Below are 15,233 nucleotides of genomic sequence, written 5' to 3' on the forward strand. Positions count from 1 at the left end.
AAATACGTCAGTATTCTTGAAAGAGAGTTCACAAAGCTGAGAGACTAAAAAATTGGATTTTTCGTCAACTCTTTAGGCACATGGATTTTCATCACATCGACATGTTGATAACTTTTATAAAGCACCGCACATACAGTAAAGGGATTAATGCACAGAGAACTGTTTTGCACAATTATAAAGGGATTAACGAGCTGTGAAATGTTCGAAACTGTTATTACATAAATATATATTCTAATTTCCGACAGCGTTCGTTCTTTTTCATTCAGCTGGTAACTTAACTTCGAATTATCGGGGTAAAATCCGACCTAAGGGAACAGAAATTACTTCGAATTTGCGGGGACTTCAAATTATCCGAGTTCGAATTATCGGGGTCCAACTGTATTTAAAAACGAAACTTCATTATGATATTTTGATTGTAAACAAGAAGGTCAATAAGAAAAAAAATTCGCGTCAGAAAACAAAACTCAAAAACGCCTCATATTGCTATCCTCGTGGTAACTGTTTTCGATTTCATTCGAGAGGGAATGAATTTTGAAGCTAAGTTTGGACAATGATGTCAAGATGATTTCAAACCTAAATCTAATTGCCAAGACTCAAAATTTTTAACAAACGACTCAGACATTAGTCCAGTACTCGCCTTTCTCATCAATCTTCAAATGTAAGGAGGTTGCACCTAAATGAAACGAGCCACAACAACTTCCAAACGTCACAGGCTGCGTTAAGAAAACGAAAAGACGTTTGTTTTGATCTATTTCCTCTCATTCACACTCAAGATAACAGTATCAACTCTCCTTACTGTCTGCTATACATCTCGTACAATATACGTGCTGAGAATTTGATATTCAATCAAACAATGTCCCCAAGTTGATGTAGTTCCTTTTTCTCATCACCCGTCTAAGTGCAAATATCTTCATTTTGTAAAGAGAAATTCTCCATTGGTCACTCTCATATTAAGAATGAAGCGGCTAAACTTTATACCGCGTAACTTGTGCTAAATTAGGGATGATGTCAAGATTTTTGTTTTCGTGAGGTTATCTTACACTAAAATGGTGTTTTCACCAAATGTACTTCATTTCACTTTCAGAAGGCGGATATAACATATAAAAAGAGATGTTGCACTCATAGATATAACTTTGTCGCGGAGCAATTTTTTAGAAAGCTTCGAGAAGTACACCGCATTTGTCGCGAAGAGATCGCTCATCACAATGTCGATTGAAGACAGATCATTGGACGCTTTGAAAGAGTTAAAGAGTGTTAATTTTTGTGCATACATATGCCCGCTTTATCCGGACGCAGAGATTATTCATTAGCTCGGGCGAGATTTCAGAAACAAATATTTACATAGCCTTTACTTTTCTTTAATAAAAAAGTCACTTCTGAATTTTTTTTTCATTTTAAGTTTAAGACTTCAAACAATAAAAAAGGTTAAAAAAAATCGATAGGTTATTTCACAAAAAAATACTGATCTGTAAGCTCGAATCAGCTTCTCTCAAATCTGAACAGTTTTCAACTTCCATACAGTAGGTCGTTGAGCAAAGTATCAAATGAGTCTGTGTTCATCTCATGTATTTCAGTGTCAAGTCCAATTCAAAGAAGGTCATTGGGATTTATCGGTGGAGTCATTTTTTTTTAAGATTCGATGGCCTAGTGGAGTCTTCTTTTTGTTATGAAACTGAATCAAATTTGAATAGGGACCAATATGCAAAACTGGAAGTTACGACCGCGCCTTGTTTACGAATCTTTGAGAGCATTCAACTGAGAATTACTAAAATCTTTATAGTTTATAGCTTTTTATAGAAAAGAGTATTGATCAATCGATTGCTCCTGTTATGTGATATAGCCTGTTGTCAAACTAAGTTTGTGTATCAACAGTCCTTCTTGGGACTACTTTCGCCTTCACGATCAAACCTAGACTAACTGGTAAGAAAAATAATTTGATTTTATTGAGCATTACCCATTCGTTAGAGTGTCGCTTGCCCTTCGCTCTGGCGCCATATTGGGCTAACGCTCGATACGTCTGCTTTAAGGTGGCTCGTACCGGTTTTCATCTCTTTGATGGTTTGTAACTTTGAAAGAATACAAGAGAAAGACTGACCAAGGCCAGTTGAACACTTTTACGGGGTTGAATTATATAATCATTGGTTATCCAAAAATAGGTGTCATTTCGTCACTAGCAGTTTCCATAGCAACGCTTTCATGGCTTATTCAGACGCATTTTTTAGCTTGTGGCTGAAATAATTCGAAAAGTAACACGGTGACCCCGTGTTTTTTTGTTTTTTTTTTTCAGTGATTGCTTTTGACACTTGAAAAGGAAAATGCACAAAGATTTTTAAAAATTTCTACGGAGCGGAATTTCAGAAAATCTAGAAAAAAGGCAAGTTTCACACATCGAAAATTTCCTTCCGTAGAATTTTCTAGTTTTTTTTTTCTGATGATTCCTTTCGTCGACGTTATTATTATATTGGCACAATAAAAAGAAGGGGTCACCGGACTTGTTTTCATGCTATAACTTTCGTGAGTTTAGCAATTTCCACGCGCGTTCTCGCGCATTTAAAAATCAGGCTCCGCTTGTTCAAAGGGCGGATAACGCTATCCAACGGATAAATCGCTATCCAGCGGATAAGTGTTACCAAATCGTACTGCGCTATCCACCGGATAGAGATTTATCCAGTGTATAGCGTTATCCATCTTTTGAACAACCGGGGCCTGGATTCTATAAGATCGACATTTGCTCATGATCTGTTATAGCTACTGCTGACAATTGCGTGTGCTCGCGCGAGCGCCTACGATCTGATGTTTACAGACGTAAATTCGCGTTTACTGCTAAGAAGATCATTAAACAGCTGTCAAAGACAGCCTCCCGGGCTCATCTTAAAAATCCTACACACGACTTCTGGCTACATCATATTATTTTCCTTGAAGTTTCAAAGTCTTCTTTCACTTCAGGTAGATTATCCTTCACTTGAGTTATTCTTTTTTCGCCGTTGCAAGATTTCAAATCGGTTTAATATTTCTTTTAGATATGAAGTGAAGCAACCTTTGCTTCTCCGAAAATTGTCTTCTTTATCTTAGTTTCTATCTCCTGTATTCACAGTGGCCGCTCAACACATCAAATACACGCTCTTAGGTAAACTTCTCACAAAAGTAAAAACAAATCCACGCGCCGCCATCTTTGTTTTGAATTTCATCTTTTTATCTCGGGCTTCTTTCGCACGTTTCTCTCACGCGTCACGCAAGAGTGACCTGTTCCCCGCGCGAGGAAACCGGTACGAGCCACCTTAAGGTGGCTGAACACAGTTTTCGCGCGCGCATTTGCTGATGCAATTCAGCGCGCGCACGAGGATTGCGAAAAACAAACATGCGGTCAATAGAGCGGTCATTTTATTTACTGAACACGTATCCGCACTATCTGCGTTATTTTTCTCCATAGTTGGCGCAGTGTATTGAGGGCTTTAATCTTTCATTACAAAGACATGTTAGAGAAGTTAACGGTGCAAAGAACCCAGCAATTTTCAGCTTTTTCGTAATTACCGAAAGAACCCCCGTTAAATGCAGCGCATGCGTAGTAAGTAAAAAAATTGCGATTGAATGGAAAATTGCTTTCTCGGAAATATGCCTATTTCTCGAGAACCACTCATTAGCATTTCACGAAATTTGGCACGAAAATACTTTAGGAAATAAGTAACTGGAGTATCGAAAAAAATTGACTTTTAACAAAGGAGATCCTAGATAATCGAGTGAACCTTTAACTAGGGATAATTAAAGATCTCTCTGTTAAATTGTTAGGAAAATGGCGTTAACTTATGAGTATCGTTATAAGCTCGTTGCATGCAAATTATAAAGAAAATCTAATGACTAGATTTTCTGCAAATAAACAAAACCGATTTTACAGGCCTGTTTATATTTATTCATGTCGCCATGGCAACGACACATACGTCAGCTTAACCATCTAAAAAACAAGGTTTGTGCTGTTGACTTTGCTTGCTGCCAGTTTTGGCGACCGAGAGATCAACGCTTTTAGAGAAAATGGTGAAAGAAACACAGGTATCAAAAACCGTGTTCGGCCACCTTAAGAGCTCTTTTCTGCGGCTAATTTACATTAGTAACTCAATTAATAAAACCAAATGATCTTATTATACTTCCTACCGAAGCAATACCTGACAATTTCTTTAGAAACTTACCCCATTAATTAAATAGTGATGGCTTTCCTTGTCACAGTCCGGTATGCAACAGCTCACCTGTTAAACACAGTATTCCACTTGCCTTTTATCCAATGGTTATGTCCCATTGTCCATAGTATGTTGTCTATTGTCCATCGTCTTTTTTTCCATTTCCAATGTGTCCATTGTTGCAGGAAGGCACTGCCACAGTCATAGATGGTAGTGACGATGAATGGAGACCAGAGCCGTGCTGGCTTTATTTGGATACAGTGGGCTACTTGAATATACTTGATGGAGATGGATCTTTGAAAGCAAATGGGGAAAAAGATGATGCTAGTGAGTAAAAGAAAAAATGGTTTTAAGAGGATTACTCGTCAAAAATAGCGTCCCCGGGATCCTTCGGTTTGCAAAAACATTCCCGTGGGAATTTATAGGGCTGTTTAAAAAAGAGTTGACAGGTGACGGTTTATATTTTTTTCAGTGTCCTAAAAAAATTGTCCTTATTGATATATTGCATGTTTTTAATCAACTTGTATGTTAGTGCAGAATAAAACGGTATCATTGTTTTCATTATCACTTTTGCCATTATTGATTTTATTTTTTTTGATAGTATTGTTGCTATTATGCAGCAGTTTAAAACTTTTGTATGCTATATACAGTAAGAATAGTATGACGGGGCGCATGAGCGTAGCCTGTTAACTATAGTGAAAAAAAAACCCTTGAGAAATAGAAAAAATAGGTATTTCGGGTATCCGAATCTAAAATAGTCGTTATAAAATTTTTAAAAACCTATTAAAAACCTTATTAAAAACCTTCTTAAAAACCATGTTATGATTATTATTATTATTATTATTATTATTGACTATTATCATTAATATCGTTTTTATCATCATCTGGTTTATCTGTATAATATACTATTGAAAGCGGCATGGTTTTGGGTCCCTAACCTTTTTTAGTCAAAGCCGCACTATGTCACCTGTAGTCCGCCAACTATTGTTTGATTCATGTTTCAGTTATCATGATGGCTCTTTACGCTTTTTTACAGCTAAATTTGAAGTCCGCATCATGGGATCGGACCCTCAAATTGTTATGTTGCAGCACATAAATACTGAGAAAGTTGTGGCTATAAAAAAAGAAAAAACCGACAGTCGACAGTCATTACAATCGACAGTCGACAGTGCGACAGTCATTACAAAGGTATGAGACTAAACGATCTCACTTGGTAGGAAAAGTCCTCCGCTACGGGCCATTGATTAATAAGCTTTTAAACTTAGTAATCAAATATAATCGTTTGCCTCTCGATGTAGTCTCTTCCATTTTTTACAGCATACCGCGAGTCTTCTTCAAGCAATTTATCAGGTGACGCCTTTCCAGTCGCCTATCAAACGACTACATTGTAAGACAAACGATTATACTTCGCCACAAATACGACGAATCACCATTTATTCAATAGTTTCAACCTTTTAACTGAAAAAGAGAAAGATAAAACACACAAGTCAGAATTAGCATCTGTTTTGTTTGTACGTGTCAATCTTTTAAGTGCCAGGAGGAGATTAACATTTTAAACTCTCCTCGCAATTTCAGTATATTATCCAGATCTATCGCTTATGCATGGTACAACACAGACTGAGTTACGGAGTGACTGTAAATGACACGAACAAAGTTATATCACTCCGGCATCCTATTCTAGATAAGAATCTAAATTCTAGATGAGAATCTAAGCCTTGGACCTTTCTTGAACATAATTTGTGAGGGATTTGGCTGCTTTGATTTTGTACTTAATGTACTCTCTCTTGTGATAGTATATTCTTTCAGAGACTTTCAAAGGGTTCAAAAACTTGAAAGTTGTTGAAGACGACCACCCGGACATTCTGTTCCAAAAGATACCGAGGTCAGAGGGGAGTGAGCTGTTTTACTTGAAGCCATGTGACGATACACGAATGGTTGGATTTAACCCGGCAGGCGATCCCATTGTGACGACGACTGCTGATGCAGAATCCAACAATCATAAATGTCTCTTCAAGATATATAAATAAAGGGTGAAACTTTCTAAAGAAACTGTGGTGCTGCGTCGAAGGGGGTAACAAAGTAATTTGGTTATATCAACTGAACTTAAGTTGAAATTGTAAATAGGCCTTTTGCAGCTGGGGTCACGTGATAAATTTTGGATATATATTATGGGATACAACTTGAAGAATACCAGAGATGAAAAGAGCATATCGAAAATACCGAAACGGCCAAGTTTGGGCCCAGGGAATTACAGAGCACTGTTTTTACAGCGGTTTGAACTTTCGGAAAATTTAGAGGATTTGTATGGAAAATGTTGCTGGAGAGCAAGGCCTTGCTCTCCAGCAACTTTTTCCATATAAACCTTCTTATTTATTAAAAAATTCAGAGTGTCATCAAATCTCATTCTTGAATAATGGAGGCCTCAAACTTGGCCATTTTGTTATTTTCGAAATGCTTTTTCCTTTTCTGAATTCGATTAAGTTATAGCCCATAATTTCATTAAAAGTAGGTCACGTGATGGCTTAGCTGCAAAAGGCCTATTGGCCACCGTAATGAGTTAAAAAACTGACGTTTCGAGCGTTAGCCCCTCACTCTGACGAAGGGCCAACGCTCGAAACGTCAGATTTTTAACTCGTTATGATGGCAAATTTACAATTTCAACTTAGTTGATATAACCAAATTATCTTCCAGATATACCCCGATTAATGCCCAAAAACCTAATTGCAAACTATCTTTCCATGAATCAATAAGACTTATCTTTGATAAATGGCGAATAAACTGTTACAAATAACCTTACAAGTGTAGGTTGCTTAAAGAGTTTTAAGATGGAAATCGCCTTGATCCTTGTAAAGCTGAAACATCATAAAAATAAAATAAATTTATCTGACTTTTCACCTGAAGAGAAAGGACAGGATGAAATGGGGGAGCCACAGGGAGGGGGGTGGGGGGCAGGTGAGTCAGTCGATATAAAAATAAACACTCTTTGGTATTCCTGAGTTTCAAGCGTTTTTACGATTTTACTAGTGCGCCAAATGTGGGAATGGTAGACATCTGAGTCTAGAATTGTTTTTAACCCAGACACCGGTGACAGAGGTTGGGGTGACTTTTTGATGAGCTGCGAGAACTAAGGGTACTATCGGTGATTTTTTAACACTGATTGCTGCAACTAACTTCTCCCTCACTCCCCACTACCCCCTTCCTCTCCCATCCCCGCCTCTCGTGTAGATCTTTCAGAAATCTGGGAATCGTCTGCATAGAAGTGAAAATCCATTCCATGTTGACATATTATTTCACTCAATGGTGCAGTATATAACAGTTTTGACACCCTCACTTTTGCTAAGCACACCAGATTCTTCCACAATAGAGCAGGGCATCTTAGCAGAACTTTTAACTTTACACTGAAATCCATACTCCCTTTCTAATGTCTCTAGAACAGACACAAAAACTGCGTGGGGTGTACTCAGGTCGTCAACACAACCTGTGTCCAGTGTTTGAGAACTTTTGTTTTGATACTTAACGAAGAAATCATGGCACTGAGAATGTTTCTTCCTTTTAGAAGATTTACAAACTGTAAAAAGGCTTAAGAGATTATTTCCAGTGGGATTTGGATTGTCAACACTGCTATTCAGATCCTGGCAAATCTTGTGAGCAATCTTCATCAATTCAATGATGTTCCTCAGTGTTGCCATGGTAATTTTCTGTGTCAAGTTATGTACAAGCTCAAAGGGATCTTGAACACACAAAGGGGAGATCTTAAACTCTAATTGCTTCCCAGTCCCTGGACTACTGTGAGAACATCCTAAGACTAAATTTGGCAGTGCATCCTGGTGCTTAGTGGTTTCCTCTGTAATCTTGCTAGCATCCTTGCTATCTTCAATCTTTGTTAACTGTCTATAGCATTCTCGGTCACTATAAGATGTGATCATTGAACCATTTTCATTAGTTTCTGTACACTGTGAAACCTTTAACTCTTTCAAGACTGACACAATACTTGTCCTTTGGCCTGTCCTTATGCTCACCACACAATTAGCAAAGTCAAACTCACTTGAAAAGAAGCAAAAGAACTCTTCCAATAGCTGAACTGTTGAACAAGCAAAACAGAGTCATTATCATAAAAATGTTACTTTACTTAAATGTAACTCTCGAGATTTTAAAATCCTTAATCACTCAGTAAAGCACAAAGGACAAGTACTGTTTGGTTGTATTTTTTGTGTTCCCTTACTATGTAAGTAGCCTATGAAGAACACAAATGCACACAAACAAGTTGACCACACACTTTTTTATTTCTTCCTCTCCCCAAGCCTTCTTGATCGTTGTTACAAAATGCATGACAGCATCCAAATTAAAGTGGTAAAGATAGAACTCATCCACTGTTTCCACATACCTTCATCAACGAATTCAGTTTGACAATGAGATCCTTTGACAAAAATTTTGCCATCTCTTTGCTTCCCAAATGCCCACAGTGGTGTTGCTCAGAGTCATCATGACCACACTTTATGGGTTTTTGCATTCTAAATTGAAAGCCAGTTTTAGTTAAAGTCCTTTCTTTCACTGTAAGGTGTTTTTTATGCAGAGGTGGTAATGACTCCAGTTGACTCAGCACTTAAATTGTAACACTTTCTTCACTAGAAAACTCCGCTATTGCAAAACACCCTGAAAATTATAAAAGTTAAGACAAATGAAACATTGTTTTGATTGCAAACCAATTTTCAAGCATTATGGTACACAACATCACCATTTTGTTTTCTTTTAGTTTCACGACATTCCTGTCAATCAACTCAATTTCAACTTTCTACCAATTCAATTTCAACTTTTCGCATTCAATTTCAACTTTCTGCATTGTATGGGATAAGTTGACCACAATGCAATCATACTGAAAGTTTTGCAGGCACGTTATACTAACTTATATGGTTGACAATTTAAGGCTTCCACAAATTTAAAACTAAAGCCAGGAGACTTTTCTAGAAGCAAACCCTTGATATGTAAAAATAATCACTTCTAAAATTTAGTTCTTTATTTTGCTCCCAGAACTGGTTAGATACATCACATTGTCTTTTATAGTGAAATGATAGTTAAATGGCAGGTTACTTATGACCTTATGTGCACTGTCCCAAATGGTCCCAAATGATACCGCACTTGTGTTCCTCTGAACTTCAGTCGTATAATAAATCTCTTATTAACCAAGCTTGCTTGGGACCATACTAGAAGAATATCGGCCCTCGGTCCGTACTGTCAAGACCTCAGGCCAATATTCTCCCAGTACGGCCCTCGCGCTTGGTTAATAAGATATATTTAATACTGGTCCTTTTTATTCAGCATTTCTTAATATAAGGGAACGACATGAATCAAACCTGAAATATAATTAAGCTTGAGGAATTTTGCTAGTGTTGGAGATGCAGACCTGCCTACGCGTAAACAAAGGAGATCAGCTGAGCTTGGATGATAATGCAAAAATCTTCTATGAATGGAATTGAAACATAATATCACCCTTACATCTTACGTTAAGGTTACAAGATTTAAGGAAATGATCACCAGCTTAAAACCTCTTGACTGTTAAACAAATTCTCCTTGTTAGCACCTTGGGAAATGTATAGAGAACAGTATGGAGAATATGCATACTGATGTTAAGGGTTTATGAGACGAGCGACTCGAATTTCGTGAGTTTCAATTCCAAGATAAAAGCTCCACAGCTGACGAGCAGAGAAAAGACTTGATCTAACACAGACCCTATCATAAGTGGAAATTCAAAGCCGTTTATGTGTGACTCTAACTAATAAGTTACGTAGTGAATACATCAAAAAGTCGTGCGAAATTTTCTGATGTTTTTCAGCTGGGTTTAATAACCGCACAAGAAGGATCAAATCCTGTTTCCTTCAAAAAAAGACATTTTAAGTTTTGAAAAGGGTTTATTCATAACAAACCACCTAAGTTACAAAATAAACGTGCTAACACACGTGGGCTTGGCCCCAACTAATTATTAATAAACAGTCCAAAGTTCCAAAGTTCAAGAGTTCTTAAAGATATACGAGTATTAAATATTACTAATATTAATGTGATGTTATAAATAATTCCAAAATAGTTAGGTCTAATATTAATATAAGCTTAATCTATAATATTGGTATGGCTAGGGCTAACGTAGACTAATATTAATGTAACTCTAAGATTGTTTAATGCTAATTCTAACTTGTAAATAATTCCAAGTTGATTTAATCAAATGTTAACTAAAGCTTAAGGTAAACTAATATTAATGTAAGCTTAAACAATAATATTGGTATGGCTAGGGCTAACGTAGACTAATATTAGTGTAACTCTAAGATTGTTTAATGCTAATTCTAACTTGTAAATAATTCCAAGTTGATTTAATCAAATGTTAACTAAAGCTTAAGGTAAACTAATATTAATGTAAGCTTAAACAATAATATTGGTATGGCTAGGGCTAACATAGACTAATATTAGTGTAACTCTAAGATTGTTTAATGCTAATTCTAACTTGTAAATAATTCCAAGTTGATTTAATCAAATGTTAACTAAAGCTTAAGGTAAACTATTTACAAAAGTATTCTAGAGGAGTCCCCATCAATTGTACAGATTGATGGGGACTCCCAAGCGTTTCTAAAGTTAGATAACAAGAGTCGGAAGTAGTCGCACGCAATTCTGTTTTTGGTCTCGCTGAGGGCATAGCGAATTATACCCTCAGGAGGGTCATTCCCATTGTGGAAGGTAGATTTATTTTGAAATTTCCAGATGCTGTACAGAATTGTCTTAATTAGCAAGCGGGCAATACGATTCTGTTTTGGACTAGCGGGGGTCCAACGAAAGAAGAAAACATAGGTACAGGATGGGAGAAATCTAGTTCCAAGGATAGAGGAGATAATAGGAAAAAAGTGGGTCCATACAGATTTCACACGGGGGCAATTGAGAAAACAGTGATCTATGGTTTCTTTACGGGAACAGAAGGCGCACTTAACTGAGTCAATATATCCCCAATTCTTTAAGGAATCTCGGACCTTAATAGCGCGAAGTACAATTTTCCAGAGTATGTCGTTCTTATAATTTTCAGAAAAGTCATCTCACACTAAATTCCAAAATTTGTCAAGATTAAAGTCAATTGGAAGGAAGGGAGTCCAAAAGCGATGAAGAATTGGAGATGTAGAGTTTTCCTTCAAGAGAGTTCAATAACATTTCTTGGAAGAAAATTCAAAATCGCACCACTCCGTGTGGGAGAGAATCCCACGTAGAGTGGTGAGCGCCGAGAGAACATTCTCATAATAGGGCGTAAAGATCTGTGTACTCGGGGTGGAGTTATCTCGAAGAGAGCTCCACTCCGAGCGACAGGAGGCAAGCCTAGAGCCTAGAAAATATCTGGCCAAATAAAAGGATTTTGATTCCCGATCATCTAGATTGGAAATTACTGAGGCTAATTTAAGAGATTTACCTTTGATCGGGAAATTCAAAATGCCGAGTCCGCCACTGCTAAGAGATTGGTGGCAGGACGCTCGGCTAACCGTTTCAATTCAACAACCCCAGACAAATGGCCAGATTAAAGCGTTCACCTTAGAAATTACCCATTTTGGGACACACAAAACTGTAGAGAGATATAGGAGCTTGCTAATTCCGAGGATGTTAACGATGAGTGATCGGCCGACAAGAGAAAGAGAGCGGGATTTCCATAAGTTGAGATGTTTTTCTAATTTCTCTAGTTTTGGCTGCCAGTTATCTAATTCAGTATCGCGGCCGAAAACAACACCTAGAATTTTAATTTTTGTCACCCATTTGAGGCCAAGTGGTTGGTCGTCGCACGTATGCCACACCCCCAACCACATGGCCTCTGTTTTCGTGACATTAAGAGCCACGCTCGTAAATATTAATCATGTTGAATAGAACTTGCAGAGAGCGATAAGATTTCACTATTCAGGTCGTATCGTCAGCATAATTTCCAACTTTATAGCAGAGACAATGTGCACCCGGAAGGAGAAAGCCTTCGATTTCAGGATTATTTCGGATTTTGCGTGCGAGAGTTTCAACGCACAAAACATAAAGCAGGGGAGACAGGGAATCCCCCTGTCTTACCCCTCGAGACAAAGGAATCGCATCGGTTAGCCATTCATTAACAATAACACGCATATTGGCCCCATTATATAAAGTGTAGATCCAAAAACAAAAAGACGGGCCAAAACCAAAACGGGGTAAGAGGCTTTGCAGAAAGGTGCGATTAACGCGATCGAAGGCTTTCTCTTGATCTAAACTGAGCAAAATGCCGGTTTCATTCGTGCGGTCAATGTAATCTAAGATATCTCTAAATAAATGTAAGTTTGAAGTAATTTTGCGTCCGGGCACAGAACAAGTTTGATCAGGGTCAACGATATATTCCAGAACTTTAGAGAGTCGAAGAGAGAGAACTTTTGAGCATAACTTATAATCAACGTTTAAGAGGGAAATCGGACGCCAATTTTTCAGATTCTTACGATCTCCTTTCTTAAAAATAACGCGTGTGTTGCTCATCTTCATGGAATCACACATCTCTCCGGTTTGGTAGCATGCATTTAAGACTCGACATAAATGTGGAGCTAAACGATCCCAAAATCTAGCGTAGAATTCAACCGACATACAAGGCTGTTCTTACCTGAAGGCAAAGTTACCCCACAAACATCACAGGAAACTTGTTTACCTCTTAACCCACACAGTTCCGCCATATTTTCTTCAAATAACGCGGGCTCTGATAACGAGGGCTGATGGGAATAATAGATCCAGTCTATTCTCGTTTGCTTCCAATGCCTGATTGTTTTAACTTTCGTTCTGATCTTCAAACATGACTACAGATTCGTGCTCTGCTTGGAAAGTCAGTGCATGTGCTGAGGGGGGTAAGAAATACAGCTGATTTTCAACCACGTCGACCGGTTCTTTAAAGAGGAAGAGAACGGAAGATTATCAGAGCTTTACACCAAAGTCGGCGAAGAAACTTCGGAATACTCAAAACGCCTATGCTCGACAGAGGCCGGCAAAGACTTCAGAACTTTGTCCGAGCAAAGCGCGAGAGAAAGCTATTCAAATAGTAATACTCGCAATAGTATTCAAATAGTATTCAAATAGTAATACTCGCTTTGAATAGTAATACTCGCAAAAGCGTGAAATGCACAGCAAAAGTCAAACCGATGAAGAAAGAGGTACTGTTCCGAATTGCCAGGCGCTCAATCGGCGACTCGGACGATAGTCAGTAAATCAAAGGTTCTAGACCAGAGCGACTTTTGAAAAATTCATCAGTTTTATGACAGCACCTCTGGACTGGTTCAATGTCTGGGAATAAACAAACGATTCCAACAATGTATTAAAATCGTTCCAATAGATGAGGGATATTGTAAATATCACCTGATTAACGACCATTCTTAACTTAAACTGATTTCTTCAAAGAAAACATAAATAAAAAGCAGTTTTATTGAGGCAGAAAACCCCCTTTTAATTTTGGTTGTCCGAAAAAAGGGAGGTATCTTTTAAAGTTCCTATTTCATGTTCTATCTTGGCTATGGAATACAACGATTTAATCGATTTGAGAGAAATGTCATTCGATGTGATTTTATGCAAGAGACTGACAAATCACGTTCCGTTGCTCTGTTAATTCATCCCTTGCGTGCGGTTTTCCCTCACGTCGTGTACATTTTTGCGTTTTCCGAGTATTTAAAAACGAAACTTCGTTATCATATTTTGATTGTTAACAAGAAGGTCTTAAAGAAAAGATACGCGTCAGAAAACAAAACTCAAAAACGACCCTCATCATACTGCTATCCTCGTGGTAACTGTTTTCGATTTCATTCGAGAGGGAATGAGTTTTGAAACTTAAAGGTTTGAAAATGATGTGAAGATGATTTAAAATCCAAATCTTATTGTCAAGACTCAGAATTTCTAACAAACTACTCAGACATTGGTCCGGGACTCGCCTTTCTCATCAATTTCTAATGTATGCAGGTTGCACCTATATCAAACGAGCCACAACAACTTCCAAAGGTCATAGGCCCCGTTAAGAAAACGAAAAAACGTTAAGAAAACGAAAGGACGTTTCTTGTGATCTATTTCCTCCCAGTTTACACTCAAGATAACAGTATCAACTCTCCTTACTTTCTGCTATACATCTCGTACAGCATTCGTTCTGAGAATTTGATACTCAATCAAACAATGTCCCTAAGCTGATATAGTTCTTTTTTCTCATCACTCGTCTAACTGAAAATATCTTTATTTTGCAAAGAGAAATTCTCTATTGACCCCTCTTATCATTAAAAATGAAGCGGCTGAACTTTAGACCACATAACTTATGCCAAATTAGCGATGATGTCAAGATGTTCGTTTTCGTGAGGTTATCTGACACCAAAAAGGTGTTTCCACCAATGCAACTTATTCCACTTTCAGAAGGCGGATATAACATATAAAAAGAGATGTTATAGTCAAAGATATAACTTTAGAAATTTTCGAGAAGTATACCGCATTTGTCACGAAGAGATCGCTCATCACAATGTCGATTGAAGACAGATCATTGGAAGCTTTGAAAGAGGCAAAGACTGTTAATATTTCTGTATATGTCCGCTTTATCCGTACGCCGAGATTATTCATTAGTTCGGGCAAGATTTCAGAGACAAACATTTACATGGTCTTTACTTTTCTTCAGTAAAAATCACTTCTGAATTTTTTTTTCATGTTAAGTTTAAGACTTCAAACAAGAAAAACGATAAAGAAAAAATTGATGGATTATTCCACAAAAAAATAGCTGTAAGCTTGAATAATTCTCTCGAATCTGAACAGTTTTCAACTTCCATATCATCGAGGTCGTTAAGAAAAGTATCAAATGAGTCTGTGTTCATCTCATGCATTTCCAAGTCAAGTCAAATTCAAACCAGATCATTGGGATTTATCGGTGGAGTCATTCGTTTTTTAAGATTAGATGGCCTAGTGGAGTCTTCTTTTGTTATATAACAGAACCAAATTTTAATAGGGACCAATATGCAAAACCGAAAGTTACGACTACGCCTTGTTTTCGAAACTTTGAGAGAATTCAACTGAAAAATGCTTAAAACTTCA

General features: G+C 37.5%; 2 protein-coding genes across 6 annotated transcripts in view; one reads left to right on the forward strand and one right to left on the reverse strand.

The window, feature by feature from the left end:
- The window catches only part of LOC111338789 (uncharacterized), a 38,755-nt gene extending 31,699 nt beyond the window's left edge, over positions 1-7,056 (forward strand). The window contains exons 1-4 of one of the 3 annotated variants that reach the window (XM_088740542.1): positions 1,059-1,242; positions 4,353-4,496; positions 5,206-5,357; positions 5,963-7,056. In XM_088740542.1, the coding sequence (XP_088596668.1) occupies positions 1,206-1,242; positions 4,353-4,496; positions 5,206-5,357; positions 5,963-6,196 (567 nt within the window). In that variant the 5' untranslated portion in view covers positions 1,059-1,205 and the 3' untranslated portion in view covers positions 6,197-7,056. Of the gene's footprint in view, positions 1-1,058; positions 1,243-2,707; positions 2,947-4,352; positions 4,497-5,205; positions 5,358-5,962 lie in introns of those variants that run through there. The other 2 variants (XM_088740541.1, XM_088740543.1) reach the window with 2 other exon arrangements.
- A 367-nt stretch (positions 7,057-7,423) lies between these two features.
- LOC148719420 (uncharacterized) lies at positions 7,424-12,887 on the reverse strand. Of its 3 annotated transcripts, XM_088740546.1 has the most exons (3): positions 12,793-12,887; positions 8,554-8,822; positions 7,424-8,250 (listed from the first exon to the last, which is right to left on the reverse strand). In XM_088740546.1, the coding sequence occupies exons 2-3, from the start codon at positions 8,677-8,679 to the stop codon at positions 8,185-8,187; spliced, it is 192 nt and encodes a 63-aa protein (XP_088596672.1). In that variant the 5' UTR covers positions 8,680-8,822; positions 12,793-12,887; the 3' UTR covers positions 7,424-8,184. The 3 variants fall into 3 exon arrangements, with proteins under 3 accessions (XP_088596672.1, XP_088596671.1, XP_088596670.1); XM_088740545.1 differs by lacking the exon at positions 12,793-12,887 and having other exon boundaries at positions 7,424-8,078; positions 8,554-8,688; XM_088740544.1 differs by lacking the exon at positions 12,793-12,887 and having other exon boundaries at positions 8,554-8,686.
- Between the last annotated feature and the right edge of the window lie 2,346 nt (positions 12,888-15,233).

The sequence above is a fragment of the Stylophora pistillata genome, chromosome 12 (genome assembly GCF_964205215.1).
Source record: "Stylophora pistillata chromosome 12, jaStyPist1.2, whole genome shotgun sequence".
Lineage (NCBI taxonomy): Eukaryota > Metazoa > Cnidaria > Anthozoa > Scleractinia > Pocilloporidae > Stylophora > Stylophora pistillata.